Source organism: Larus michahellis, chromosome 8 (assembly GCF_964199755.1).
Source record: "Larus michahellis chromosome 8, bLarMic1.1, whole genome shotgun sequence".
NCBI lineage: Eukaryota > Metazoa > Chordata > Aves > Charadriiformes > Laridae > Larus > Larus michahellis.
This window is the reverse complement of record NC_133903.1, coordinates 11,164,119-11,191,746: the sequence shown is the minus strand read 5'-3', so window position 1 is coordinate 11,191,746 and position 27,628 is coordinate 11,164,119. Positions and strand designations below refer to the sequence as shown.

At 35.0% G+C, this 27,628-nt stretch overlaps 1 protein-coding gene across 6 annotated transcripts in view; it reads right to left on the bottom strand.

Moving 5' to 3' along the window:
* The window catches only part of SNX29 (sorting nexin 29), a 126,821-nt gene that overhangs the window by 95,436 nt on the left and 3,757 nt on the right, over positions 1-27,628 (bottom strand). For all 6 annotated transcript variants that reach the window (XM_074599288.1, XM_074599289.1, XM_074599287.1 and 3 more), the window contains exons 2-11: positions 26,271-26,335; positions 25,348-25,400; positions 21,700-21,824; positions 17,959-18,139; positions 16,032-16,102; positions 15,003-15,251; positions 12,831-13,200; positions 12,000-12,118; positions 8,338-8,419; positions 7,728-7,810 (exon numbers count right to left, since the gene is read on the bottom strand). In XM_074599288.1, the coding sequence (XP_074455389.1) occupies positions 7,728-7,810; positions 8,338-8,419; positions 12,000-12,118; positions 12,831-13,200; positions 15,003-15,251; positions 16,032-16,102; positions 17,959-18,139; positions 21,700-21,824; positions 25,348-25,400; positions 26,271-26,335 (1,398 nt within the window). The remainder of the gene's footprint in view (positions 1-7,727; positions 7,811-8,337; positions 8,420-11,999; positions 12,119-12,830; positions 13,201-15,002; positions 15,252-16,031; positions 16,103-17,958; positions 18,140-21,699; positions 21,825-25,347; positions 25,401-26,270; positions 26,336-27,628) is intronic.

Below are 27,628 nucleotides of genomic sequence, written 5' to 3'. Positions count from 1 at the left end.
TTCTTTAGGGTTACATTTAACAGTGATACCAGAGTAGCTGAATACCATATAGAAAAGTGTCAGCTCAAAGCGCTGCCCCACCTGGAGTCCTTCTGCTATTATAAAGGTTTTACCATATAGCTGTACAGCTGTACTATTACTGTGTACTATAAATTTACAGAAAAATATTAATCATCTAATCTAAACCAGATTCCAACTTCCAGATCTTGCATGAACACATGAAATACAACATGTTTTCAAAGATCTAAATGGCTTCTAGCAAACATCAGGATGGATACATGTCCTAAAATAGATTTATTTTTTTAAAATTTCAATAACAATTTCATTTATGTAATAATTTGATGAAAGCTTCTGCAGGGACACAATTATATTAAAACATCCCTCCTAACAGTTAAATGAAATGTTCCTATGTTTATATATAGTAAATAAGCCAATTCTGCTCTCCAAGTATGCAAAGCAGATGTCAGCAAATTTTTTGTGCTTTTACTGAAAACATACTAACAGAACTGGTATTACTTAATTTCTTCAAGTAAGCAAAGCCATTGGACAACTCTTTTCCCCTTTACATTCAGTTCACTGATTTACTCATATCTTTCTTAATATTTTCTATAGTTACAGAAATTTTTAAGAGTTCACAAAAATCTTAACATTGTCCTCCGGACCAGAGTAAGTCTGCCAAACTCAGAATGGACAAAACATGAAAGTTTTACTATGTCAGTCAAATACATCAGTCAGTGCAGACACCACAATTCCAGTCTGGCATTGGTTATCTGCTGATAACTTCCTCCTTGCAGGATTCAGCAGGGTTCTCACATCACTTGAAATCAGCCAATCCAATTTCTCCACGCTAGATTTTTTTCTAAAACATTTCTGCTTCTTTGGCCATGGAGAAAGTAGATGATTATTTTCCTACCCATTCCACATTACAGCTTGAGAACTAATTGACATTAGCAAGAAACATTTCAGTAGGTCATTAGGGAGATTTTGCACTCCATTAATTCAGCACAGAAAGAACAATTATTTTTCTACAGTAACTTAGCATCTTTATATGAGTTCCCTATACAGCTACCAAAAAAAAAAAAAAAATCCAAGTCTTGTAGAAAAGCGAAAAGTGAAATGTGTGGGTATTAAACACTAAATACACATTTAAAAAAAAAAAAAAGTTTGGAGACATCTGCTTTCTCCCTTGATAATATTACATTCCAAACCAAAGCTGTGATTACATGGCTACTTTAATCAGCCTTGCTAAGGTTGTGTTTTCAGCAAAAAGAACATTCCAGCTTTCCTTACCCATCACTGTTACCATCTCCCTGTTCTAGCACTGGTGTTTATATACATACAGTGTCCTGGCAGGAACAGATCCAGCTCAAAATTAGGTTTGGGTTTTGTTGGTCTTTCTTTTCTGCTGGGCTCGTTTTCAGACACTTGCCAAGTGATCTTACTGTTGAGTTTAATATTGTTGCTGGCACAAGGCATGTGGCAGAAAGCAGTCAGGGCAGAACAGAACACCTTTTTAGTCAATAAGAATGAGGAATAAAAGGGGGAATAGTCTTTTTGGCAAGAGTAAAGTTCATATTGCATTGAAGTGACCAGGTAACTACTGCAATTTAAGTAGCAATTGAAGAAAAACTTGGAATGGAAAAATTATATATGACAAAATATGCTGTGCTCCATTATTTTCATGACTACTTTTCAAAAGATGGTCTACAATAGCTTTTATTGACTAGCATTTATTTGGAGGGGGAATGACGACAAACAAAAAAACCCACCATACTCTACATGCTGAGATTTAGTTATTGTATTTAGCTATAAAATATCAAACTTGGTGATCATGAAACTCAACACACTATTGGTATTCTTTTGGTCATGATAAGACACTGCCACTTTAAGAGCAGATTGGAAAGGTTGGAGGTTTTGAGGTTTTTTTGTTTGGGTTATTTTGTGGTTTACTGGTAGATTTTTTTTGCAGTGGAAAATTGGTGGGTTGTTAACAGTCCTGAAAAAAATAATACGTAGCGTTGTGAAAATGGACCACAATCCATCCGCCTATCTGTGAAAAAATTGTAAGGATGAGGAAAATAGAATAATCCAAAAAGTGTTCAAGCCTTGTATAAGTGCATAACACAAGCAACAAACATCCATAGTAAGCTTTCAGTACAGTAATACTCTATAAAAAAATAAAGATCTTTAACTATGAAGTTGAATTCAGAACCCTCCTCAAGAAAGCATCAAGCCAATGGTATTTTAAATATTTCAAGTGGCATTAAAATATGATAATGCACAATCTGAGTTAGTTGCTATTATTTCTCTGACTGAATAAATTAAACCCATTGCTACTCAGAGAAGTTACTGTAGCGCTGGCTCTGCACTTATGCTGGGGTGACTACGTTACAATAATTGCCTGTACGCATACTCAGTCTGTTTAAATGTGTACTGATTTATTAACATTTAAACAGTGAAGCTATTATAAATTGTCTCCATTTTTTCCAATTTTACCAGCCTATTGAAATTGTAACCTTAACTTGCCTAATAACTTAATCTTCTTTCCCTTATTCCACCCAGAATCTTTTGCATGAGTACAGGGTTAAAATCTCATCTTCTCTCAGTCCCCTCTCCAACACACACATAAACAAACAGAGCATGAAAGCAAGATTCTATTAAAGACCATGGTTTGCATAAATGGAGAAGAAAAAAGCCTCTTGAAATAAAAGAGCTTTTCATTTTTTTAAAAAATGCTTTTCATTTCCATTTGCCTCATTTTTTCTAAGAGTTACAGAATTCACAATACAAAGCAGAAGCTCCAAATTTCATTACCACATATAGGACAAAAATCAACGCTTAATTTAGGACCATAAAAGGAAACACACTTCATACTCCGTATTTCTTGCTAATTTAGTTCAACTACGGATTGCCGTGGAGATGCAGAAGAAAGCATCAATACAAACAACTAGTCTGGGATAAGAGCCGTGGGTTCCAAGAAGGCTTGTACAGCCTGTGCTTACCCCAGCAGCGATACCGCTTCATTGCTATACCTGTATTATTTCTTCTCAAAGTGATGAGTATTAAGGAGTCACGTTTTCTATCAATTACTCAAAACAAAGATAAAAACTACATAGTTTACCATCAATACTTCTTTAACTTCTCCATCTGCAGCAAATACAAAGGAATCAAACATTCACTAGTGTTAATTAAATAAAAAGTTACCAGGAAAAAAAATCAGAAACTTTAATTTCATGATCTTTTGATGCAAGTAACTGAATAGAACTAAAAAAAATTAATTAAATCCTATTTAATTCGGGCATAAAATTCAAAACTTTCAAAAATCATAGTTTCTTACTCTCACTTATGCTTCTTGAAAAATTTTAGCAGCACATCAGAACAGCCAGCTGAATGCAAACAAAGTAAATCCCGTATCATACACTGCAGCAGCTTCATTTCAAATTTGCCAGAACATCCACAGTCTATAAGCTTTTGTCTGTGTGTTACGCTTGCCTCTGAGATCAGTGGATGCTCATAACCTAATTTTTTCAGCAGACATGTCTCATTGATTGTGTGGGTTAGAGAAAGACAGAAAGACAGACAGACAGAAAGAGGTATAGCATCAAACATAAATTTGGCATTTTCTGACTTCTGGACTTTACAACCTCAATCTTTCTCCCCCTCTTCTTCTTTTTTTTTTTTTTTTTTTTTTTAAATAAAACTGTGGGAGGTTGGCCAAGTACACCCACTTCAGAAAACGGTTTGATGTTAAGAGTTTATGTCCTAATTCTGAACTGCTTTGTGCTTGATATGTCATTTACGTTCTGTAAGGTAACATTAATGGAAAGAGATACACTACTGTTATTAAGGATCAGCATTCGACACCAACATATCTAAAATTCAAGTGATAATCAGAGTTTCATAGAGACAGATATAATACAATAACTAGTGAAGCCTTTCAAATTACGTAATCTTAAGAGATATTTTTGCAACAACTTCTTAAAAAAAAAAGGATTCCCATGTGCAAACCAATAATTCCAAACCAGGTCTTTCTTTATCAGTAAAAAAAGATAACAAAAATCATGGAATGTGCTAATGAATTTTTTTTTGTATTAAACCTCAGTTTTTAAAACACAAAAAGTTATCTTTTGTTGTTGAAATTAATCTGTAGTGCTTAATTACTAATAAAGCAAATATTTGTTCTAAAACATTTTTTAATTCACTTGCATATTAGAAGCAAAATCTGGCTTCTATAAAGCTTTTACAAGGTCACGTTCAGAGCATGAAATATATAAAGATGTGCCATGCTTTAAGAAACACCTGTCAATTTCCCAGCAACCTCCAGAAAAGTCATAAGTTTCACAACTCTTCTGCTGTTTAGCCAAAGATTGGATAAGTATGATTTGCAATCACCTGTTATAAAGAATGAGCTGTAAGTTAAATCATCTCTCAGTGTACACAAGGTCATGCAGCACTCCTCTGCAATCCTGCAGATAGAATATCAGGGTGGGCTGGGAGCAGTCTACAGGAATGCTTTTTTTATTTTCCTGAGTGCAAATTTACACAGATATTTTCAGAGACAAATAAAACTTCCAGCAGACTAGTTACATCTTAAATCAGAAGTCTGACCTTTAAAGACATGCTCCCTAAACTGCCTGCATGAACATTGGCTATTAAGGTTTTATTTAGTGCTTCAAAACCTTGTAAATATTATCCTGTCATGTCACTATTAATAGGGCAAATTTTAGTAGGAAACAGATTAGACGATAGCGTTGGCCTTCTACTGTATAGAACTTCTTACTGTATAGCCCATAAGATAAACTGCAGCTTTTTTCTCAGTGTTGACATTTAAACCCCTCCGTGCTTTCAGAGAAGTCACAAGAATTTAGTACCTGTCCGTGACTGGTGGCAACCAAGTTACAGAACAGGTCAGATGCTATTTAGAGGACAGAGAATGTACAAAAACATGCACCTTATTTACTTACACCACCAGGATAAAAATATAATATGTAGGTTTGATTATTCAGTAAAGTTCTTCAGTGATCACGAAAAGCAGGGGCTTTCTCAAGAATATATGAAAAAATATGGAATAATGTACAATGCTACAACCTTTGCTAACCTTTGTGGTTAAGCCCAACTTTAAAAACTGAGTAAAATTATAGTGGAAAAAACAAGTTCCCAATTATTTACTAAAAATAGCACAATAATCAAAGAACCTTGTAAAGAAGGACACAAGTAGCATCCTTCTAAAATGAAAGTTTTCAAACTTTCCATTTTCCACTGCAAAAATGGGGGAGACTTGTGCTGGTAGGACAGATTTTTCTGGTGTAAAACAGTGCTGAAAATATAATCTTCCAATGACCATAATTGGAGCAGACATAAAGTTGTTTGTGATCCAAATATGACAAGATAAATACAATTTTTTTAAAAATGGAAAATGACATAATGGAATAGGCCCATAAATATAAAACTTCTGACAAACTTAATTCTTTATAAAATTGGTTATAAGACATAACGATCTGTAAAGTAGGGCAAGTTTTCAAATGACGTCCAACATACATAGCGAAGCTCTAACTCTATGGATTAGGATTTCTCTTGAGTGGTATTAGTATTTTTTGAGACGTATCTGCCGCTAAGTTAACCTATACCTTATAAATGCATGGGACATAAATTCAGGAAAATCATTCAAAATGGCATAAATTTTAAATTATAGCTTCTCATAACATAATTTTCCAGCCCACATATCAAAAGAACCAAGAAATGGTTAGTACTGTACTAGTAAATTGGAAAGGAAACAGAAAAAGAATAGATTTTTTTAAAAATTTAAAAAAAAAATAATTCAGGCTTTGTCTTCAAAAGTAAGAAGCACAAAAATCCAGTCACTGAAGACCTCACAGCTTTTCTTGCTGCACTACTGCATTCCATTTTTCTTGTCTGATGTGTTAGAATTAGTTGCTATGCAACCAAGCTATAAGCCTCACCATTTAATAATTCTGCTGCTAATTGCAATAGAGAAAAAGAGCTTCAGTGTCTGGCTTTGTCATAGCACTGAATTCTTCCTGTATGGAGAATCTACGACCACTAACAATGAATGTGAAGAAAGCATTTTTATTGAATGTATCTGGGATCAGCTATTATAAAGGTACTAGCTTATATGTACAGTACCTGAATTTTGATTATAATGATAATGATAATTAGATTATTTACTAAACATTCTACTGGCTCTATAGATTGTTTTGACAAGCTTCATCCCTTCCTTCCACTAAAACCTTCTCTGAAATGGGAAACTAATGATAGCATGTATGCTTCTGTTGATCCCATGGTTCACTTCATTTACAAATTGCTAAGTATCAAGAATTGAAAATCTCAATATTTACTTTCTGTTTTATAGCTGTCTTAACTACTCACAAGAACTAACTGAGCAACTGAAGGAGAACAATTGCGGCCCCTGCTGGTACCTAATACACCTACGAAACAAAATCAATACCGTACAATAAAATCAGAAAGTTTCTCATTAAAATTCTATTACTGAAAAATAAAATAAAAATGTAAGAACAAAAGGATAATGTAGTAATAACATGAACAGAGAATAGCGAGTGACTTAAGCATCACACTGTTAACAGCACCTCCATCTACACCTTCAATTATGTCACTTAAAAGTCTCAAAACTAGTTTCCTACTTCATAAAGTAACCTGTTAGAAAGGATTTTTCATCTTTGTAAAGGTCAGTCAGCAGACCCATGCCAGAGCCTGACACAGCATCCAGCGAAAATGCATGGTCTATCTGCTTTAACATACTTTGACACGGGTACCATTTGTAGGCGACATTTGAACACAGAATTAGAATATATTAAGGGTTCATTCATTTTGATGATTTTCATAAATCAATTTCAGAAAATAGTCTTGGCTGCATCACTTCTAACTTCCCAAATGTCATAATTTAAAATTTGTACATATTTAAATTTATAAAAAGAAAGAGACAAACACACACCCCAGAGCTGTAGGAACAAAGCCATATCCACCAGTTCAGTTACAAAACTACCTGTACAGTGAGGTAAATGAAACCATACCGGTTTACACGTTCAGACAGCTAGTCAGTTTAGGAACTAAGTCTTTTTTTTTACAAGTTTATGTGAAGAAAAAGGAAAAAATGCCTGTACTAATCTCTTTTTACAGCAAAGGCTATTTTATCCTGTCCAGCTCAACTCTTAACACCACTGAAAATATGACTGTCCTCCACCTTAATCTTAACTAAAGTTTTTGCTTATCAAAGTCCATATTTATGTTTGGAGCAGATTTCCATATCAAAACCACAGACTGAACATACATGAAAAGAGTTCCAGGCTTGTTTGGGTTTTCCTACAACTAGGCATTAATGAAAGCTGGCAAAATAAGTGACCACATCAGAAGCAACCATTAGTGTTTTCAGAGCTTGCAGAGATTTAAAGACGTTAATCAAATTAAATCATTATTGTTCATTTAACTACTCAAGCCACATCTACTATAAGGATGACATTAGCTCCCTGGAAAAAGAAGCTAATGACATACCAGTTGCAATGAACCATAACCTGGGATCTGCCAATTCAAAAACCATTTTCAAGCAGTCATTTCCAACATGGCCAGTATATTAGAAATGGAGTGTTATATGCCTCTCTAAAAAGATCTTACTGAAATAAAAATAGACATGAACAGTTATAGGACTTTCAAAGTTAATTCCATCAACCTAGATACCTCAAGGAAGTACTTACTAATTGTCATGGATTCTGGCACAGTGGCTGACGGCAACATATTGCTTAGAGTATTCACTTGAGCTGGAGCACTGACTTCCACTCTAGTCATAAAAGTACAATATCATCAATAAATGAAAATAAAATCCTAAATTCAAAACTTAAGAACAAAGCATTCCAGAAGGTAGAATTGTCATCATATTAACCCGTATTCAATCAACTTATGTTTAATTATCCTTTAATGTATCTGTTGTGAGTCTGATTTAAGAATACACACAAAAAGATACAAATCAAGAGGCCATGGAGAATACAGTAACAAGTAACATAAAAAACAACATAAAACCTATTTTCAAAGCCAGGAAGCTAAGTCTGCCTGTTATTTGACATGACTACATAACTTCTTCAAGATAATTAGGAAAAGTTCAATAAACAAAACTATGCGAAAAGGGAAGTGTAGGGTTTTGCATTTGTCTTTCCAAACATTTGCAAAAGTACCCTAATGAATAGTTTGGTTTCCAGTACTGAGTAGGTACTATGCATTAGTACTAGTAAGTAGTATTCATTAGGTAATAAGTTGGCAGCTACAGAGTGAAGATTTTTTTCTTTTAAGAACAACATGTTCAATACATACCTGTAAGGAAGATCAGATCTTCTTGGAACCAGTTCTACCGCATGAACAGCATGTTCATGCTCCTCTCCATTCTCCAAGTTATCTAAAGTAGAGAGCACAAGCATTAGCTTTCTTCAGTTAACAGTACTTAAAAAAATAAAATAAAATAAAAACCAGAAGGAAGGCGGTTACATTTTTAACTGGAAATACTCATCTTTACCAAAACTTTTAAACACTAAATTCTTTCTCCACGGTTGGCTTCTGCACATTCATCCTGAATGCCAGTGGGATTGTAAAGTCCTTGTAAAGTTTAGAAAAAAATTAGTATTGCACAATTCCTGAATTATAATTTAGATGCACATTTTACATTGATCACAATGTTGCAAAAGCTATGAAGAGACTTCTTACTGAATACTTGCAAAATACTAATATTTTTGCAAGTGCAAGCCCCAGTATAACCACCACGTGGCCTTTAAAAATCTTGTGTGACTTGCAGGAAAATAGTCTGTGGTTAGTCCCCAGCACATGAAACCTTGCAAAGACATCAGTCCTTTATGCATTCCCAACAGAGCACCACAGCTTTTCTCTGGCTCCTTATGCCTATGTACCAAACAACAGGAATCAAACAGATGATATATTTTTTAAAAAGCACGGATAATACGCATCTCTCCACAGTTCCACAACTGTCAGGATCAAAATATACACGTTACCGGGCATGTTATTATGGCAGTTCAGGTGGAAAGAAACAAAAATCACATTTTATTGATGTTTTCGCATTTCACTACATAAGCGTTACCAAGCTAACATGAATCCTAAAATCATGAGCTAAAATAGGACATAATTTTAAAAGCAGAAATTCTATGAAAAAAGTTACTGGGAATTAGAGTTCTGTCAGAATGACTACAGAGGAGAAAGTTCATTTTTTATGCATTAGAGTTTACTGAAGCTCAGTTCCTAAAATGTGTACTCCATTTTTGTTCCAACCAACTGAATTTTGACTCAGGCTCTCTCATCTCTAGTTACATGGAGATATGATCTGCCCTGACACATCCCTGAAGCACTGTAACAGACTAAAACTGAAAACACCGATATTAACACACAATACTACAGATTATACTGTAATCTATTTCAAATATGTATGTCTTGTTATTTATCTGTATTAAGACCTATAAACCAAAATATTGGATTAAACTATATATTTTACAAGAGCTCATTAAGCATGTTTTAGCAAAAATGTTGTCACAATAATAATGAGCTTGCCAGTTACTGGGCAGAACTGCCCAAAGAAAAAGCTAACACACGTTCCCCTCTGATTCATCTAGCAAAAGTGTAACTTTCAAAGTCAAGCGAAAAACTGCCTAAGGCAGCTTTCAATCTCATCAAACTATCATTACAGCTGGGGAGAGTGTGACCGTACCCATGTGTATCCCACTCCCTGACTGGCTGACATTTGGGTTGCATGATGGGCGTTTCAGTGAAAGCAGCCTGCACACACTGGCAGTTCAGGACTGTTCAGCAGGGCCCAGTGTCAGCATGGGAAGTTGAAATCACGAAATCAGACAGCAGACTCTGCGTTGCCATTTCCTGTAACTGCGGAAGATTCCTTTCAGCAGCCCAATTCCATATCGTTCTGGCTTGCACGCTGGACCATAGGGTTTACCACAAAGAAAGAGGGGCAGGAGGAGAACTGAAAATATCTGTTTACTGTGATAGAAGGGATCTGAATGGGACGGCTGTTGATCATCTCTAGTAGTCTGAGCATCACCTTCAAAACAGTTATGAGATGAAGCAAGATGAAACAAAGATCTTTGGTATCTCCTAAATAAAAGTAAGCCCGTTACACTTATTGTTTCCTCTCTCACCATCTGTCTCCAGTACTAAGTCTTGGCTTGGTCTCCTGACTTTTAATTTCTGCTACAAACCTCTAGCTCTAGCTCCTGATGCCTTGCGACATTTAACTGTCCACTAACTCTCACAGCTCAACTGCGAGTTCCTGTTCCACTCTGCCCCTCCCTGAATGGGAATGCTTACTTGTATTCCAGATTTCCATCTGTCACAGTCAGCAAACTCCTATAAATCTATGGACTTTTTCTAACAGTTTCTGTTAGTGTTCTGTAAGAGAACACAATGCCACAAACTACATAATGTTTTCTGAATCCATTCCTTCATAAACTGAAAAATGTAGGAGCACAAGAAAAAAAAAAACCAACTAAAATGTATCTACTTTTTGGAACCACTGGCATTTCTTAAGAGGTACATGTCTTAAAATACAGCAGAGGGCAGTACAGCATTATTTTACGATTCACATTATTTTTATCACTGAACTTAACAGAACTGAATTACAATTTTTCCATAGTTCTTCAATTAATGGTCCATTTAAACTCTTGGCACACACAATGTATATGCAAAAAATATTAAATATTTTACAATTAAAACATTATCTGAATGCAACCAAGAAGTTTTTAAGTGGTCACTGAAATGAGAATACATACCCAAAGTTCTATAAAAGCAATGTTTTATAAACAGCTAGCAAAATATTAACCGGGGGGAGATGGGACATGGTGGTTGGGGTGTGGTGGAAGTTTTTTTGATTGTTTTTGGTACCAATACAGATACTGGAAAAGGACCAGGTCTTCTTAATCCATACATTCGACCATTTTCATTGATTGCTTCAAGATCTCCAAACATCCACCTCATTCTTGAAGCGCAGTACCACAAATTGCATACAATACTGCAGCTGAAGCCACATCAGAGCCAACTGAGCATAAATTTTCAAATGACACTTTCATTTATACATGTCCGTATGAAGCATCCTTTTACTGCAGAAGCATGGCACTGCTAATTCACTATCAGCTTGTGACCCACTATAACGGGTTCCCTGCAGCAAACTACTTGAGGGTACTGGCAGATCAAAAATTAGCAAGCAGGTTGAGGCAAGTGATTTTCACCTTCTATTTTGCTTTCCTAAGACCCCACCTTGAGTACTGTATCTAGTTTTGGGGTCCACAGTACAAGAAAGGCATGGACCTGTTCAAATGGGTCCAGAGGAGAGCCACAAAAATGACCAGAGGGCTGGAGCACCTCTCCTGTGAAGAAAGGCTGAGAAAGTTGGGGTTGTTCAGCCTGGAGAAGAGAAGGCTCTGGGGAGACCTTAGAGCAGCCTTTCAATACAAAGAAGGCTTATAAGAAAGATGGAGAGAGACTTTTTACAGTGGTCTGCAGTGACAGGACAAAAACGATTTAAACTGAAAGTGGGTAGATTTAGATTGGACATAAGGAAGAAAATTTTTTTACGATGAGGGTGATGAGACACTAGAACAGGTTGCCCAGAGAAGCCGTGGGCAGTATTCAAGGTCAGGCTGGTCAGGGCTGAGCAACCTGATCTAATGAACCATGTCCCTGCCTGTGGCAGGTGGGTTGGACAAGATGATCTTTGAAGATCCCTTTCAACCCAAACCATTCTATGATTCCCATATCCTTTTCTGAAGAAGTATTTCCTAGCCAATCATTTCTCATCCTGTATATAAACAGATAACAGCTTCTATTGAACCGCATCCAATATTTGATACTTTCTCCAATCTGTCAAGATTAATTTGAATTCAAATTCTCAAACACACTTGCAGCTTCTTACAAAGTTTGCTTGTTATAAAGTTTGCTGCAATTCAGTAAATTAAAATACCTACCTGTTTGGGAGTAAGAGCCAACGGCACTCACAGGAAATAGAACATCTGAGTCATCATTTAGGACCTGCAGAGGAGTCCAACTGCATATCTGAGAATTGCATGTGCCAATTTCATGCGGCCTAGATTCAAAATAAACAAACAAAACAACCTATTTATACAGTCAATATTTATGTTCACGATGCTTATATTTCTTTCAGGGATATCAGGGCAAGAAAAATTTTATTTCAATATGCCTGCCAATTTCTTGGTTCAGACATACATAAATACATTAAAGATCAGACGAATCCAAAACAGATGAGACAATCGTTGCTTGCCTCTTTTTCTCCAAAGGGATTTCTGCATCAGAAATAAAGAGGGAATATTAGTATCTAAAATTGGTCTTTTTCTCTCAGTTTTGTCTTGTATTGTTTAACTATCTACTCTGATGGTAACAGGCTTATTCTATTTGAAATACGTGGTTTTACTGTGAAGCCAAAATAGAGTTGATATCACAGTAAGAATAAGGAAAACTTCAAACAGGCCAGAATTATAGCCTGGCTACACCATGCAACAATTTCAACAACTGAGAACTTCAAGGAGAACAGTCTGAAATCTTGAAATTTTGATTTTCATTGGAACTTAGAAGCAAAATACCATCATCACAGAGGTCCAAACGGTTGAAACAATGGAAAAGGGGGGAAAAAAAAAGGGGGAGGTCCTAAAAAGAAAAAAAAAATAAAAAAAGAGAGAGAAAACCTGTAGTTCAGTTAGTTACATAAATTTGCCATGAAGGAAGGGGCGGGGGGGGGAGAAGCACAGAAAATTTACCCTGGCTCCTGCAACATTACTTACTTCTCAGAAGCTTCAGTTTCACCTTCTGTGCCCTTATTTTGTAACATTTTTCCATATAACTCATCCTCATCTGCATCTTCATCATCAATGCTCTTCACGTCTAGTTTCTGGTATTCATACTCTCCATTCATGAATACTGAATTGTTCTTCCACGAATGGTTACTTTCATTCCCGTTAAAATTTTTTCCAAGAGAGCTTTCAGTTGAGGGCAATAGAAAACCTGAAGATCTGTCTACACTCTCTTCTGAACTTTCTCCTGTAATTGGAGTCTTCATGGCATCCCCCAAGTTTTGCTCATCTTCCTCTTCATCAAATGAAATAATATTTGTCACTCTCTTCTTCTTTTTTCGATCCTTTTTATATTTCAAATCTAGCAGCAACATAAAGGTTTATATAGTTCAAAAAAGGGAAACAATGTAATACACTTGTTTTTTTCTTAAAAAGAAACTCATGTACTAAATGAGTTTAGTAAAGAAAAATCCACTTAAGATCTACAAGGCATTTCATTATCTTTCCATATACACGAGCTTTTAAATCTCTACCTACCATTTTAGTTACTTTTGTCTATATTCTGGAAATTGAGCAGTCAGATTTCAGAAAAAGGAATTAAACTCGCTCCCTCCCTCAGCTAATTAGTTCTTGGTATAGAAATACCTGAAATCCTCTCTGATTACATCACACCTACGCTGAGACAGCACTTATTTTTAAATTATCACCTATTCTAACGGATTCCTATGTGCACATGAGGCTAAGTGATCTTGCAAAGTTGAAGCACTCTAAGAAATACCAGAAATTCACCCGTCAAGACAGCTCACACAGGGACTAAACTGTTTTATTTAATTCAAGTCCAGCTGTTATACATCCACAAAACACATTAATGTACTTTTAAGAGTAAGAGGGTATTAAAACCCATTCTGGATGCAAAGAGAATTCAAGCAAAGAACATAGACTTCAATGAAAACATCTGACTTGCTCTAACATTCAACATATAACGGCATTTGAACAAACCCGATTTTTTGAAAGTGACATTTTATTGTAAATTGTACGTTACATGTATTGTATACACACGTATTGTACACATAACGTATATTATGTTGTAGAGTCACGTGCAGAATATGGTCAATTATTCTGTCATTTCATCTTGCAAGCCTATTCTTTACTAATAAAGTTATCCCAAGTCAAGTACCACCTACTATTTTAATCTCATTTAAAGTGCTAAACAACAAAAGCTTTACCACAAGTTTTTTTTGAAAACCATGTTTTGAGACAAAGTCTGTTTTAAATAGCACTAAAAAACAGATTTTATCTCAACTTCTATTCCTACCAGATAGCATTCACGTGGCATTTTTTCCTTTTTCTCATAACCAAAACAATTTAAAGCCTAAACTCAAAACTTGTTTCTTAACTGAAAAACAAACAAATCCCAGAATCCTCCTGCAGTTTTGTACCTTTACAAAGGAAAACATTCTTTCAGCTCAACTTCTGGAAATAAAGATGATATAATATTCCTTTGCTATTTTTGGAACTGAAAACATATAATGAATATCACATTTTGCTTAATTAATTTCAATTAATAAAAGATTAAGATTTTGGGTCTTCATTAGTAACTAATAACCTACAAACTGGTTGCAACACTAACATATTTAAAGGTAAAAAGAGCTTACGAGTAAATTTTCACTTGTGGTAATTACCTACTTCATATAGGAATTCAGACTGTAAACACGGGTGCTGCCTGAAGAAGATTACAAGCTAAGATTTTTATCTGATATATAACAACAGACATACAGCAGTGTATTTCTGACTGATAAAGTGACAAGAGAAAAACATATTAAAAAATGAAAAATCATTACACCACAAACTGCAAGATATAATCTCATGAATAAGAAATTTAAATTCAGGTCGCAAGCAAAGCACTTTACCAGTAAGATTGTTTTAGCTTCCCTCTCACAGCGATACAAAAAAGCTAAAATACATATTTAGTATTCACACCAGTATTTCTAAAAAAAAAAAACATACTCTTCATTTCACACTCAACTAGTTTGTATATGTAGTGCACTTATTGTTAAGTTTTTGTTCCATAACAGTGCATTAAATTTAATTGGAAAAGTAACCTAAACACACTTGAATATTTTATAAGTTTCTGAATGGCACAAACATTGCAAAAATGCTTACCAGCATTTACATTCTTTGAGAGAACAGGAAGCGGGTCAGTGTCTTGATCAGGTTTTATTAGAATTGAGACAGCAGATGATGCAGTTATCTCTCTAAGAAGGCTGCTAACACCCTGAGTGGATTCTTTCAATAATGAGGTTACGTTTTGCGTTGATTCCTTTAACAAATCAGACACGGTGGGTGTGCATTTGCTCTGCCCATTTAAATCCTTATTATCAATGTTGATTGCAAAAAGAATGGAGTTCAGACCTTCAGATAAAAAAAAGCAGAAAAAAGACCAAAAACCCACTGTATACTTCATACAAAAGTTACGAAGACAGAATCTAAGGATGAACAAAGATATGGCATGTAAAACATTTTTCCCCCAATATTTCCACAGTTCTCCATGTATGAATTCTTATTCTTTCATGTATCATTCATTCTTTTTCAGATGATAATCAAGCTGATGCAATCAGTTCTGAATTTATCTTGATGGCTGTTCAGCTGCGCATTAAATAAGCAGTAAGTACTGTGAACTTGTTTATTTATAACCTTTTATTTAAACCCATTTCACTACAACCTTTAATATTTGTTGAATCCTATATTCTATTAACAAAAACTCTTGTGAAGATGCAGGTGAAGAACAATGCAGGTATCATGTATCTGAGAAAAAGGGTGTAAAAGGTAATAATACATCGCTTCTCTGGTCAAACTCTAGAAAAGTAAATTATCTGTTATCATTCCTTACTCTTACTCTTCTTCTATGTATTTACCTATAATTTGCGTCTTGCTATGAAAGTCTATCATTGCTCTTTTCTAGTCAGGAATAACCCCTTCCTGTAGGAAGGCCAGATCCAGTGTTTTAACAGTTCATCAATTCATAGCATAAATTGCCATAATACCTTGACTATTCACCCTGAGTATGCATCTGACACACATTCTCCACATAAGCAGAGTGTGTTAGAGAAGCTCCTCACAACCGCAAACAGACATAACATCCCAAAACGAAAAAGTTTTCCAAGAACAGTAGCATTTAAGAGAAAGTCTTACCAGCTGCCATCGTAGGGATCATACTAGAACGTTCTTCATCCATCATAAAAGACCAGTCTTCATAGAAGACACTACAATTAGAGAGGAAAAAAAAGAATATGCAGTCCTATATTAACATGTATTTCACTTCTAAAAACCATGAAAACACTGAAAAATTAGTACGAGTACAACAATGGATCAAACTATATGTCACAGTAACTCCCTGAAGCCCTGAAATATATAGAACTCTAAACAATTATCAAAGACATGCTAAATAGGATTTTATCTTCAGTTTTAGCTCTGCGTTTTTTTTTATGGGAAAAAAGCCACTCAGGGCAAGGAGGTTCGTTCTATATTAGCAGTCCCAATATTTCTCTACACTTACTGCTATACTGCATATATCAGTTTTTAAATAACTATAGTTGACCATAATTACCAAGCCATTTTATAAAATATTAGAAAGCATGAAAACAAAAAGATCCACTTCATCTTGAGCAACCTGATACAATGTTAAGATGTCCCTGCCCACAGCAGTCTGGACCTTAAAGGTCTCTTGTAACCCAAACCAGTCTGTTACTCTACAATTAGATGACCTGTTTCAATGCCCAAAGCAACATCAATTACCCTGAATAGCTGAGTCAACTAGGAATTTGGATGTAAGAAAAAAAAACGTTAACATGTATTTCACTGTGAACACATGAATTTAGTTGTGCTCTAAACCTGGTTCTTTTTAGTAGCAGGATGTTGGTTTTTTGCTATCAGCATTCAGTTACCTAAACACAAAAACAGATAACAAGAAATTATATTAAACAATTTTGACAGATTCATTCCAAAACAGGTAAGAATCGGGGATGTAAACTGATTGTGTAAATCCCATTTGAATTTGGATAACATTTAAATCATAAACATTCTGGAATAAGCCTTTTAATGTACAACTCAGACAGTGCTGATAATCCTGACACTGCATAAGTATTGCTACAAGTATGAGAGCAAAAAGCAACACAGCAATCCAAGTCTCTAATTTCCTTACAACAGGGTTTTCAGATATTTTTCCTTTGTTTTTTCATTTGTCTTTATTTGATTTCATATCAAAATCTGTCTTGCAAGAAAGCTACAGAGGACTGCAACAGACTAAAAATGAAACAGAGGTATTAACAAGCTCAGTTCTGGCAATAATCTTATCCAGTAGATCTACTAATTGATGCAAATGGAAAGAATGCCTTTCTGCTGAATCCACTGGACTTGCTCAAGCTCAACAGTTATTGGTAAGATCGGAAAATATCCCAAATTTTCAAAGAAAAGGAGCTGCAGGTGTATGAGGAAAATGGTCAGACTCAGTTAAGTGTGAATTTAAGTGCGTTTTGCACATCCAAAGTACCTTAGGATTTCACACTGCATAGTAAGTTATTCTCAGTAAGCCTGTAACAAGAAGGTTCACAAATTGGTACAAAACCACTTCCAAGTGATCTGCAGTAGTAGCTACCTATTGCTTGACTACTGGAGCTTTTCAATTACAGGATGGGCATCTCCAAAAGGCAACAGGCACTACCATTGATGAATAAGATCAAGGCTGCAACTGTGTACTGTTTTAATAGAATGAGCGGGGCACCTCAAAGCACAATGACAAGGTCTCAGTGAGGAAAACTGTTGAAAGAATAGGGAAGGGAGTTAGGAAAGAGGATGGAAATGAAGATAGAGGCATATATTCTCACGTGCTAGAATGAAGCCAGTTTCAGGTCACATGTTGATACCAGCCACTAGCTTAATGTCTGCCAAAATCTCAAAAATGAACAAAACCAAAGTACGAGGTTAAGCGGCTTCACTAGCGTAGCAATTAATATGGTATATTATTACAGCTGTGGTTTTTTGCTAGTTGGTTGGTTTTTTTAATCTCAGTACTTCCTTTGTCAATACATTTCCTGCATTACAAAGATATCAAATACAGTACCTGAGTCGACTCTTATCTGCAAGCAGCATATGAACGTATCTTTCCAGGGAATGTTCATTTAACGCACAGCGCAACCAAGCCCGGCCTCTACCAATATCTGTAGTAATTGTCTTCAGAGAGTAAAAGCGCTGCAGTTCATGTTTATTCAGAACTTCTTTCACGTAGTACCAAAACACTGGCTCTGGAATAAAAAAAATAATAAAAATAGTAACTAAAAATGCACCAAAAAATGCTAAGCTCATATGCTCTGAATGCATTGACATGTGGTTTATAAAACAAGCAGGTAATGGTATATAACTATGAACAAAGGTGAATCATTTACCATCTTTGTATAACTCTCCAGTTAAATAGGTTATTTATTTCTACAGAACTTAGGCTATTTAAGCACTTAGAACTTTTCACTTCATTGAAAAAGCAAAACACACACACTAAAGGATTCTACCTTATATTTTTACATAGAATTCACATTTACAAGCACATTTAAGCCAGTATTTCATCCATAGAAAAAGTTCACATGTTCTGCTGGGAGTGTATTAGGCAAACGAAAAAAGTTCTTTAGAACTCTATCCTTCTGCTGATTGTGAAGTGTTAGAAGCTAGGTCCAAAGGAACAGGCAACTCCAGAATTTGCAGACATGCAAATGATAAATGCATGCTACCTTAAAAAATAAAAAGTGTTACATTTGAAAGGCAACAATACACCTTTCCACTAAAATAGTTTCCTTGCCCTGTCCACAAATATTGATAAAAAGTTTTTTTTGCAGTTGCCTCAAAATTCTCGATTGAAGGTAACAAAAATCTACATCAGTAATTGTAAACGTACAATAATACACCTAGTATTTTACATATTCTTGTTTCTTAACTGAATTAAGAACATGTTATAAGCACATATTTATTACAATCCACCTCTTACCATTTTCTCAGGGAGAAAAGAACAACCAAACATCAGATAATTCATCTGTAAGACTCAAATCATTACTATATGGTATAGTTTGGCAAGCATGAGACACTAATGTTGCATCAAATACATACTGCTTAGAAGTATCTTAAAATATAACATTAATGTTCACGTGGCTTTGGTTTGTTATAAACAGAATTGCTCGAATAACTAGAACAGTTTGAAAGCTGGTAATCTACAGTTATTAACATATTAAGAAACTAATTTAAGACAAATAGGATATTTTTAAGAGAAAAAATTTTAAGAGGAAAAAAAAAATTCACACGAGAGAGAAAACAGACTGATCCTGCCACTCCTTGCTTATCACTTTCCTAAATCTTTTTTAATGTAGTAAGAATTTTAAGAAAACGTCATCCACGATGCTTCTTTCTGCTAAATAAGAGCATGTAGTTGGATTTTGAATAGGTTTTCACAACAGCTTACGACTTCTTTTGGTGAAACATGCTCAGCTGGCTTATGAGGGTTTTTTATTAATCTCTGCTGAAAGCCAAATACAGCATTAGATTAAGAAAGTTTATAATACAATTTTATAAACCTAAACACATAACAAGCAGGTTAGATTCACTAACTAGAAGTTTTGCCAAATAGGTCTGACAGCTACGCAAGAACAACCCAGAGTCTTCTAAATTAGACAAATGTGCAAAGCACAGGAACCATTGAATTGATAATGCAGGATGCAAAGCTAAAAGTATACTTTGCTGATCTAGGACCTCATAGGCACATTAACGTGCAAACAATAAGGAGGTCCACTGAATAAATAAAAGCATTCAGATATGTCTTACTCCTTTGCGTTCAACTTATTTGATCTGCATTTCAAAAATAAAACACATGTATATGTAAAAAAAAGCATTCCTTAAAATGCCAGATTTGTATCAAGATGATAGTGATTTCAGGATTTCGTTGTTTCTTCTGACCAATAAAATTCATTCTTTTCTTCCGTCTTGCTAAAGCTCAAAGCGATACTAAAGTAGGAAGTGAAAATATTACAGGAATAGAGAAAATAAACAGATTTCCCCTTGTGCTGAGAGTGAAACTCGGTGTTTCTTGGCATTCTGATAATTTACAGATATCAAGGATTTTGAAAAGCTTCAGAATTTGGATTATCAGTTTTTAATCAAAATCTATCCAATGGAAATTAAGAGTATTCTATACTCTAAATCCCTCCATGACACACTTTATAAAAACAGTAACGTAAGTGGCATTTTCAAATGACTAAGTTATCTTCTTTGAGAGTAGTGTTAAATGAAAATCCAAGTCCTAACTATTGACATTATTTTTCATAGCAAATAATCCAATATTTATTATTCAGAAGTAAGATCATTTTAATTTCAGTAAAACGCGATTTTTACAATTGAACTGTAGGCAGAAAAGACGCTGACATTATGCAGTTCACACAAATATTAATCACTTTGTCCAAACAGTTTATTTAATTTTAATAATAACAAAGTTCCGGTAACTGCAATACTGCCAATCATTAATCACCACCGAACAGTGGTCATGTCCCAAGCTGAGAGCATAGAGATCTATCCTGAAGCTAGGTTCAGTGCCTCCTCACGCGGGGCGGAGGGAGGGAAATAAAGAAAACAATTTAAACTGTGCAGCCATTGTGTATTTCAGTGTCTATTCCGTCAAGTAATTAAAGTACAGTTTCATATTTGTCACAAGTCTCTCATAGTAGAACATTCTTTGCTATAGTTGGAAGTATTAATTCTTTCACTTTTAATTGAGATTATCATTAAATAAAGTTTATAAACCAAAAGCCTTAGTCTATCATTTCCATTTCTAACCACAGCAACTAACAATTTTAACTCCCAAAAAAAGCTAAGTCTGGAGGGTTTAACCCATTGGCAGAAAAGTCAGCACACAAGACCCAACATTTCACTCTATCAACCACAGAAAACAAGTCTGTTGCTACAGCAACTTAAAAACCCCATTATATCAAACTACACATTTTGTGTTATTGTAATATCCATCATATGCAGTTGTCTGGTGTAACTGGAAGTTATCGTTGGAGAGCAAAATGTATTAACAATTCTAGTACCACTGCATATATTTAAAAAAAACAAAACAAAACAAAACCCCGGTATGTGTTACATGTTACACTTAACGGAGTTTCAAAAGCCATAAAGAAACTTCTTTATATTGTGTGTACCCTGTTTAAGAAAAAAGATACCGTATGTCAAATTTCACACAAAACTGATGAAGACTAACAGTTTCATACACTTTTGGAAAAAAATAAAACAAAACCAAGGGAAACTTCAAGGTGAAGAGAAGGCAAAAAAAATAAAGGAATCTTTTCTTTAAATGTGGAGAAAGTAATAAAAAACAACCCAAGTTGTAATGTCAACCCATAATTAATGTGAGTTTTGTTTTTAAAATTACATCAATACTTAAATGTATCTGATGTTACAGAATATGGCAGTTAAAGAACAGAGTAAGACAAGGTTAAGAATTAAAATGTTGTAGTAATAACTTAACAGCACAACTACACAATGTTTATCCCTACCACAATTCAAAATAAATTTGCCAATGATACTATTCATGGTGGAACTGTAGGAAGTGCAGATTTCCAAACACTTAAATTTCTAGAGAAACTTGGTTTGAAAGTTAAACTACATTAAGGAAGCAATAACCTTTTTCACTGCTTAATGAGATTATTAAGTGAGAATTAAGTACGCTACCAACAGTCTGCAGTTTGGTAGATTGCTTAAAACTGCCATTAGAAATCATATCGCTTGCACTTACCAACTGTTTAAAATAGAATAGTTATAATTAAGGAATTACCTGTTTCAGTTTTACTGGAGAAACCTGCTGCCTGTTTGATCGCTGCTGCTGTTAATGCTAATCCTCGGCTCCTCCTCAGACCATGCTGTAACACAGCTTCAAACTGAGCACACAAACAAGTGACTCTGCAACAGAATTTTTAAAGAAATCACGTGAAAAGAACAATCAACTATGTTTCTATAGAGCAGGTTTATTCCAAATCTCTGAATAGAGAATGTAAAGGTTAACTATTTTAAGTAGTGAAAGACTCCTTGTATGCACTAATCTCATTATTTGCAAACAGCATAATCTATTTATACCCCCAGTCTCATCATGACTATCCAAAACTGGGGCACAAATTACATTCAGAAGAACTGGTAATCAATTGGAGAAATCATCCTCACCTGCTAGAGTGGTTGTTACTCATGTTATTTCAGCTTCAGACTACCTACTTTTCATAAATATACTTTGTACTACACATGCAATGAATGATCATTTGGAAGTATGCTATAACTTCCTATAAAATTAACAGACAATTCTGTTAATTTGCATTAGTACGCTATAATTCAAGCCCAGTAAAACAATTAAACATACATTTTAGTGTCCTTCAGAAATCCTAGGCATAGAAAAATAAGAAATCTTTTCCTGCAGATGTGTTGAATCTTCAGTTTTTAATGTTCTCTACAATACTATTTACTAATTTCCTGATTTTTTTTTTTCAAACATAACACAGTTAATGAATCAATTTTCACACAGGTAGAAACATTGTAAAACCAGCAAAGTTTTAAAATTCAGCCTGCCCAAGAAAGGAATATTATTGTAACCTACAGGGAATAGTAAGGCTTAAAGTTTAACAGACTTGAATGCAATCTGTTTCTTTGAAATTTTATTTTCTCTAAGTTTTATTTTTGCCATTATATAAACAATACCTAAAACTTAAGCTTTGATAAAAGTCGTCACCTGGCTGCCAAAGCTGATTACTAAAAGGAAGAACAGATACTTTAACTAAGTTCAAGCAAATAAATAAAAACAGTTGACAAAGTGGCTCAGGACCCTGCCCCGACATTCCACAACTAGAGTTCTATTCAGGGTGACAAAAAACCACAAAATTGCAGGAGAAGCACTGACAGAAAACAAGGTATATTTACCACAACTGCCCTGGACAGAAGAGCTTTTAACACAGAATGCTTGCCAGTACATTTATGTTAGTAAAACTTTACTTTGTTAGGAAAACTTTATTAATAAAGCAGAATATAATTCAACAATACTCAAAATGATTGTGAAGCAGTTGTGATTTATTTTTGCCAAAAAGACTCTGATGTTAAAAATGGAAATTCCGGCAGATACATGACCACCCAGGAAAAAAAAAAACCATCTTGACTTTTTCAATTCAGAAAAAGCAGAACAGAAACTAGATTCTGTGAGAGAGATCATATTATTAAAAATCCACGTGCATGAAGAATCAAAGCAAGAAAAACTGTGCAGCATTCTGCAGGAAAATTCAGCCACTAGTAAAACAAAATAAAATTTAAAAAATCAGGTACTCTACAATGCCCAGCACAGGTATTGTATTTACTAGACAGCATCACGAGGGTATGTTAAATAAACAAATACAGAAAACATGGAGAAGTCTAGTGTTTGTAGACATAGTAGAACTCTGAACAATTATAATCTCAAAGACAAAAAAAAAGCACTGGGAGAACAAAATTTGGAGAATCATGGATTTTACTGGATTTTGATCTAAATTTTCAGACTACCTTCATTTTCAAAATTATCTCACAATATTTAACATAGTAACAACCTCAAACACCATGGAATTTAGGAAAAAAAAACATCTATTAATGTAATTTGCACTGCATTTTTAATCCTGAAACTGCCTAGCTATAATCCATTATTCAGCATGTCTACTGAATTCCAAGGAACATATTTATAAGCAAAATTTAGCCAGCGTTGTATCTTTGGAATCCCAACTCTCAGTGTTTATCAGAAGACAAAAGATCATCATGCAAATTTTTAAACAACTGCAACAAGGCAGTTGATCAAGCAAAGTGAGCAACAAAGCAGAAGTTTTAGATCCAGAAAATTTGCTCTACATAGGAGGTAATTCCTTCTAGCTGAGTTCACACAAGCTACTACAAAGGTACACATCACCAATACACATAAACTAAAGAGTAAAGATTAAAAAACTACCTCTAGTTGATGCTTCTGTGCCAACAGCTACACCTGCACAGCCAGTCCAACTGTTAGGTGCCTCAGCCCCACCATCCCTCCATCCCACCTGCATCTTCTTGCTTCCTCCCTCACACCAGCTTCTGTCCAACAAACCCTGTGTTGAACAGACCCTGAACTGTTTCCACTATTCTAGTTCAATAGAACAACTATTTCTCTAAGTCTTCGCCCAAAACACTGTAGGCTGAAACAGCCAAGGGCAAGACAGGATGACAGAAGTAGCCAAAAGTCAGACAGGCTTATGCTGCCATGGAGTAGCATTAGCCTGGAGTTTCACACACAGGGAACGCACAGGACCTGCATTACAAGGTCCTTCTGAAAGAAGGTGGGTTTGCCCTCTCATCCCTTGATCCTTCTTCCCTTCTGCACTTCCCATTGCTTCTAGCCGTGTGATCTTCCCCTCCTTGCAGCAACTCTAGCATTCACCAGACGTTTTACTGATTTAACTCACTAAAATGGCAAAAAGTTATCCTTTTGCATTATTTCTTCTTTTATTAAATTAATTCAGAGGGGGCTGGACGATCACCAGGCATGGCTTACAAAAGTGGTGGAAGGGAGTAGTACTGAAGTCAGGGACGTTGAGGAGCTACATGAATCCTCCCCACCCTTCAGTAGCAATGAATTGTTATGTTGGCTTTCCAGGAGCCGTGAAACCACCCCCTTAGACATGTTCTCAAAGACTGCACTGGGAGGGGATTGGAGAGAATTTTATGCACCATTTCTAAATGGTCAATAGATAATTAACTTCTTCCCAAAAGGCAAACTTCAAGGACATAAGAAGAAGGACAACAACTGCATTTAATCCTGGTGTTTTATTTATCCAAGATTCTTCGGTAGGACAGATGCTGAGAAAGGCTCAATGGGATACAAAAAGCACTGCAATTTCCGTCTGTCAGTCATCATTTTACACACCTTAGAAACCAATACGCCATATTCAACAAGAAACACAACTAATAGGAATTAAATGACATTTTTTTACCTAAATTAATAAAAAGGAACAACTTCTCATACACAAAAGAGAAGAAAAATGTATCAAGAATAAGAAAAAATAATCATTAAGAAAATTTTAATTCTTATGCGTTAAACATACTTGACACAAGTGTCAAGCTTCACAAAACACAGGTGTATTGGCAATAAATATGCATTCATTTTAAAAGAGGTTTCAGGGAAGATAAGTTCTGCCAAACTCACGTTCAGACCTCAGAATTCAATGCTTTGTCATGAACTCTGCAGCCACTTAAACACTTGTAGCTTCATAAAACACTCTTTGTTAAGCTGTCAAATTCGTAACAAGATGGAAATTTCAGAGTCCCTTGTCAGTGTTTGTGTAAACAAAAGGAACTGGGGTTTTTTTGAGCGTGTCAAGTATTTTGTGCCATATGTATCATGTCATTATGAAACACAATCTAAGCATGTTAAAAGTTTCTTAGACTATTTTACCTGCTATCGGAGTCTGAAGCAATTTCTTTTCTTCCTCCAAAACGTATTTGACACTGCAATAAAGAGATTTTAAGAATTTTTTTACACTAACAAACTTAATATTTTGAAATATTTCCATATAAGAAACAAAGTCATTACAAAAAAGGAAGCAGTACAAAATAAAGCATTGGCAAGTACAGCCTGCAACAAAAAGTGCTTTACAGTATAATGTTCCACTAACGGGTTACTCTTGCAGTTCAAATATATTCTCCCTACCCGGAACAACATACCTGCAGGTCCTTCAATAAATTTAACAATGAGTAAAAATTACTACTTTTGAGTTTTAAACATACACCCACAAAAACAAATATTGCTCCTATTCAGCTCAGTGCTAAAATTACAGAAGAATCCCTCTATTATAAAATATATCATTGACTTACTTTTGAGGCATTCTTTTGCCTCCCAAGCTCTCCTAAATTGAAGCCAGTCTATGAAATTCTACTTGCTGAACTTCATGTTGATGCAAGATACAGACATACATAAATAAATCCCATCGTTATCTACATTTTAACCATTTACTAAAATCCTAAAGAAAAAGAGCTGCTACTGTAAAATGTTAACCAATTTAGCCTTTGCAGTAGAGTACAATTTAGTTCAGTTATAAGTATTACAAATATGTATCTGTTTATAATGTATATTCCATATTATTATATATATTTATAACATATATAAATAATACAAATCTAATCTGTCAAGAATAAAAATTGTAAACAAATACTGCATAACAGTTGTTTGCTAGCAGACACAAAAAATCAGTAGCGCTGGCTGAAAGACAAGATTTCTTCTTTGTCTAGTAACGAGGAGAGAAAAGTGCAAAGACAGTTCTTGCTAGTGCTGACAACTCAGAGTACGTATACTGTAGAAATATGTATGGGATTTCTCACCTGTTTAACTGCATCCAGCAGCCGTTCTAGAAGAAACTGTCTTTTAGTGTCATTGTTCTGTGAACCTGAAATTCAACAAAAGGATATAATTTTAAAATAAATAGGTTTTTTAAGAAAAATACATTTGGGCTAACACCAGGGCCCTGAAAACTTTCTTCCCATGCCAATTATTCCATTAAATTTATTAATGTATTTTCTCTAAGTAAAATGATGCAGCGTAAGCCTGTGGTTGGAGGTTTCCTGTAGCCTTTCTCTAATATGCAGGAATATTGTTTGAAATATCATCTAGAGTCTTACTTTAGTAAGATTTTGGTTTCATGATATAAGGTATAATGTAGCAATACCAAATACAGTATAATTCTGCACGATCAGCACAGCTTGCCCCTAGCTTCTTAGCACAACCACCTGTGGAGCCATACTGCAAGCCTGGAACTGACCCAGTTTAAGATTTTTTTTTTTTTGGTTGGTTTGTTGGTTAGTTGGATTAGGTGTATGATGGAGCTCACACTGCAACTCCATAAATGTTCATACTGGGACAACTACCAGGGTAGTATATCATCATAGCATAAGAAAAGAATGGAAAATTAGGAAGAGATGGCGGGAATATCTTCTTACTGTCAAACAACCTTACTGAAGGAAGAGTTTTAAGTCAGGTGAACAGAGGGCAATTGTTACAATAAATCCCTTAAAATTTACCTACCAGCATAGTTCTTCCTGATTAATGCCTACAAGATCTAGTTTGTTCCTATACAAGCAATTATGCAAGAAAATCTTTAACTTCTCAATCATTTCAACAACAAATAGCATAACACATTGGTTGTCGGAATATGCTTTATAAACTCCCATGAATACGTGTAAAATGTATTGTTTAATTAACCTACATCACCTCTATCATTTCTTTATTCTGACCTTAAATTCAAATTATCTTTCAAAAACCTCTCTGACCTCTCTGGAATTAAAGTCATTCTCTCTTCCTCTCAAAGAATATACAACTAATATATGCATAGACTAAAAGCCAATTATCAAAACCTCTGCATGAGCAAGTTCCTCCAGATACCGAAAATCAAACACCACACAACAAACCCTCTAGTAAAGAGATGACATCAAAGATACATATCTCTTCCTCTTGCTGCCCAACACTGCAAGGTCCCAGTCCCAGAATTTCCTGTCTTCGTAATCCCATGCAAAGTAGTTTGCTCCTAAACCAGCAGGAGGGGGCAGAATTTGCCCTACTGAAATTATTCTGCCTTTGTGTCATCTTAAGTATGGGATCAGGAGAACAAAAAACCCACAGTAAGTCTATAATACACAATGCCAGAATAAAGAAAACAATAGGAAAAACAAGCAAAAGTAGCTGC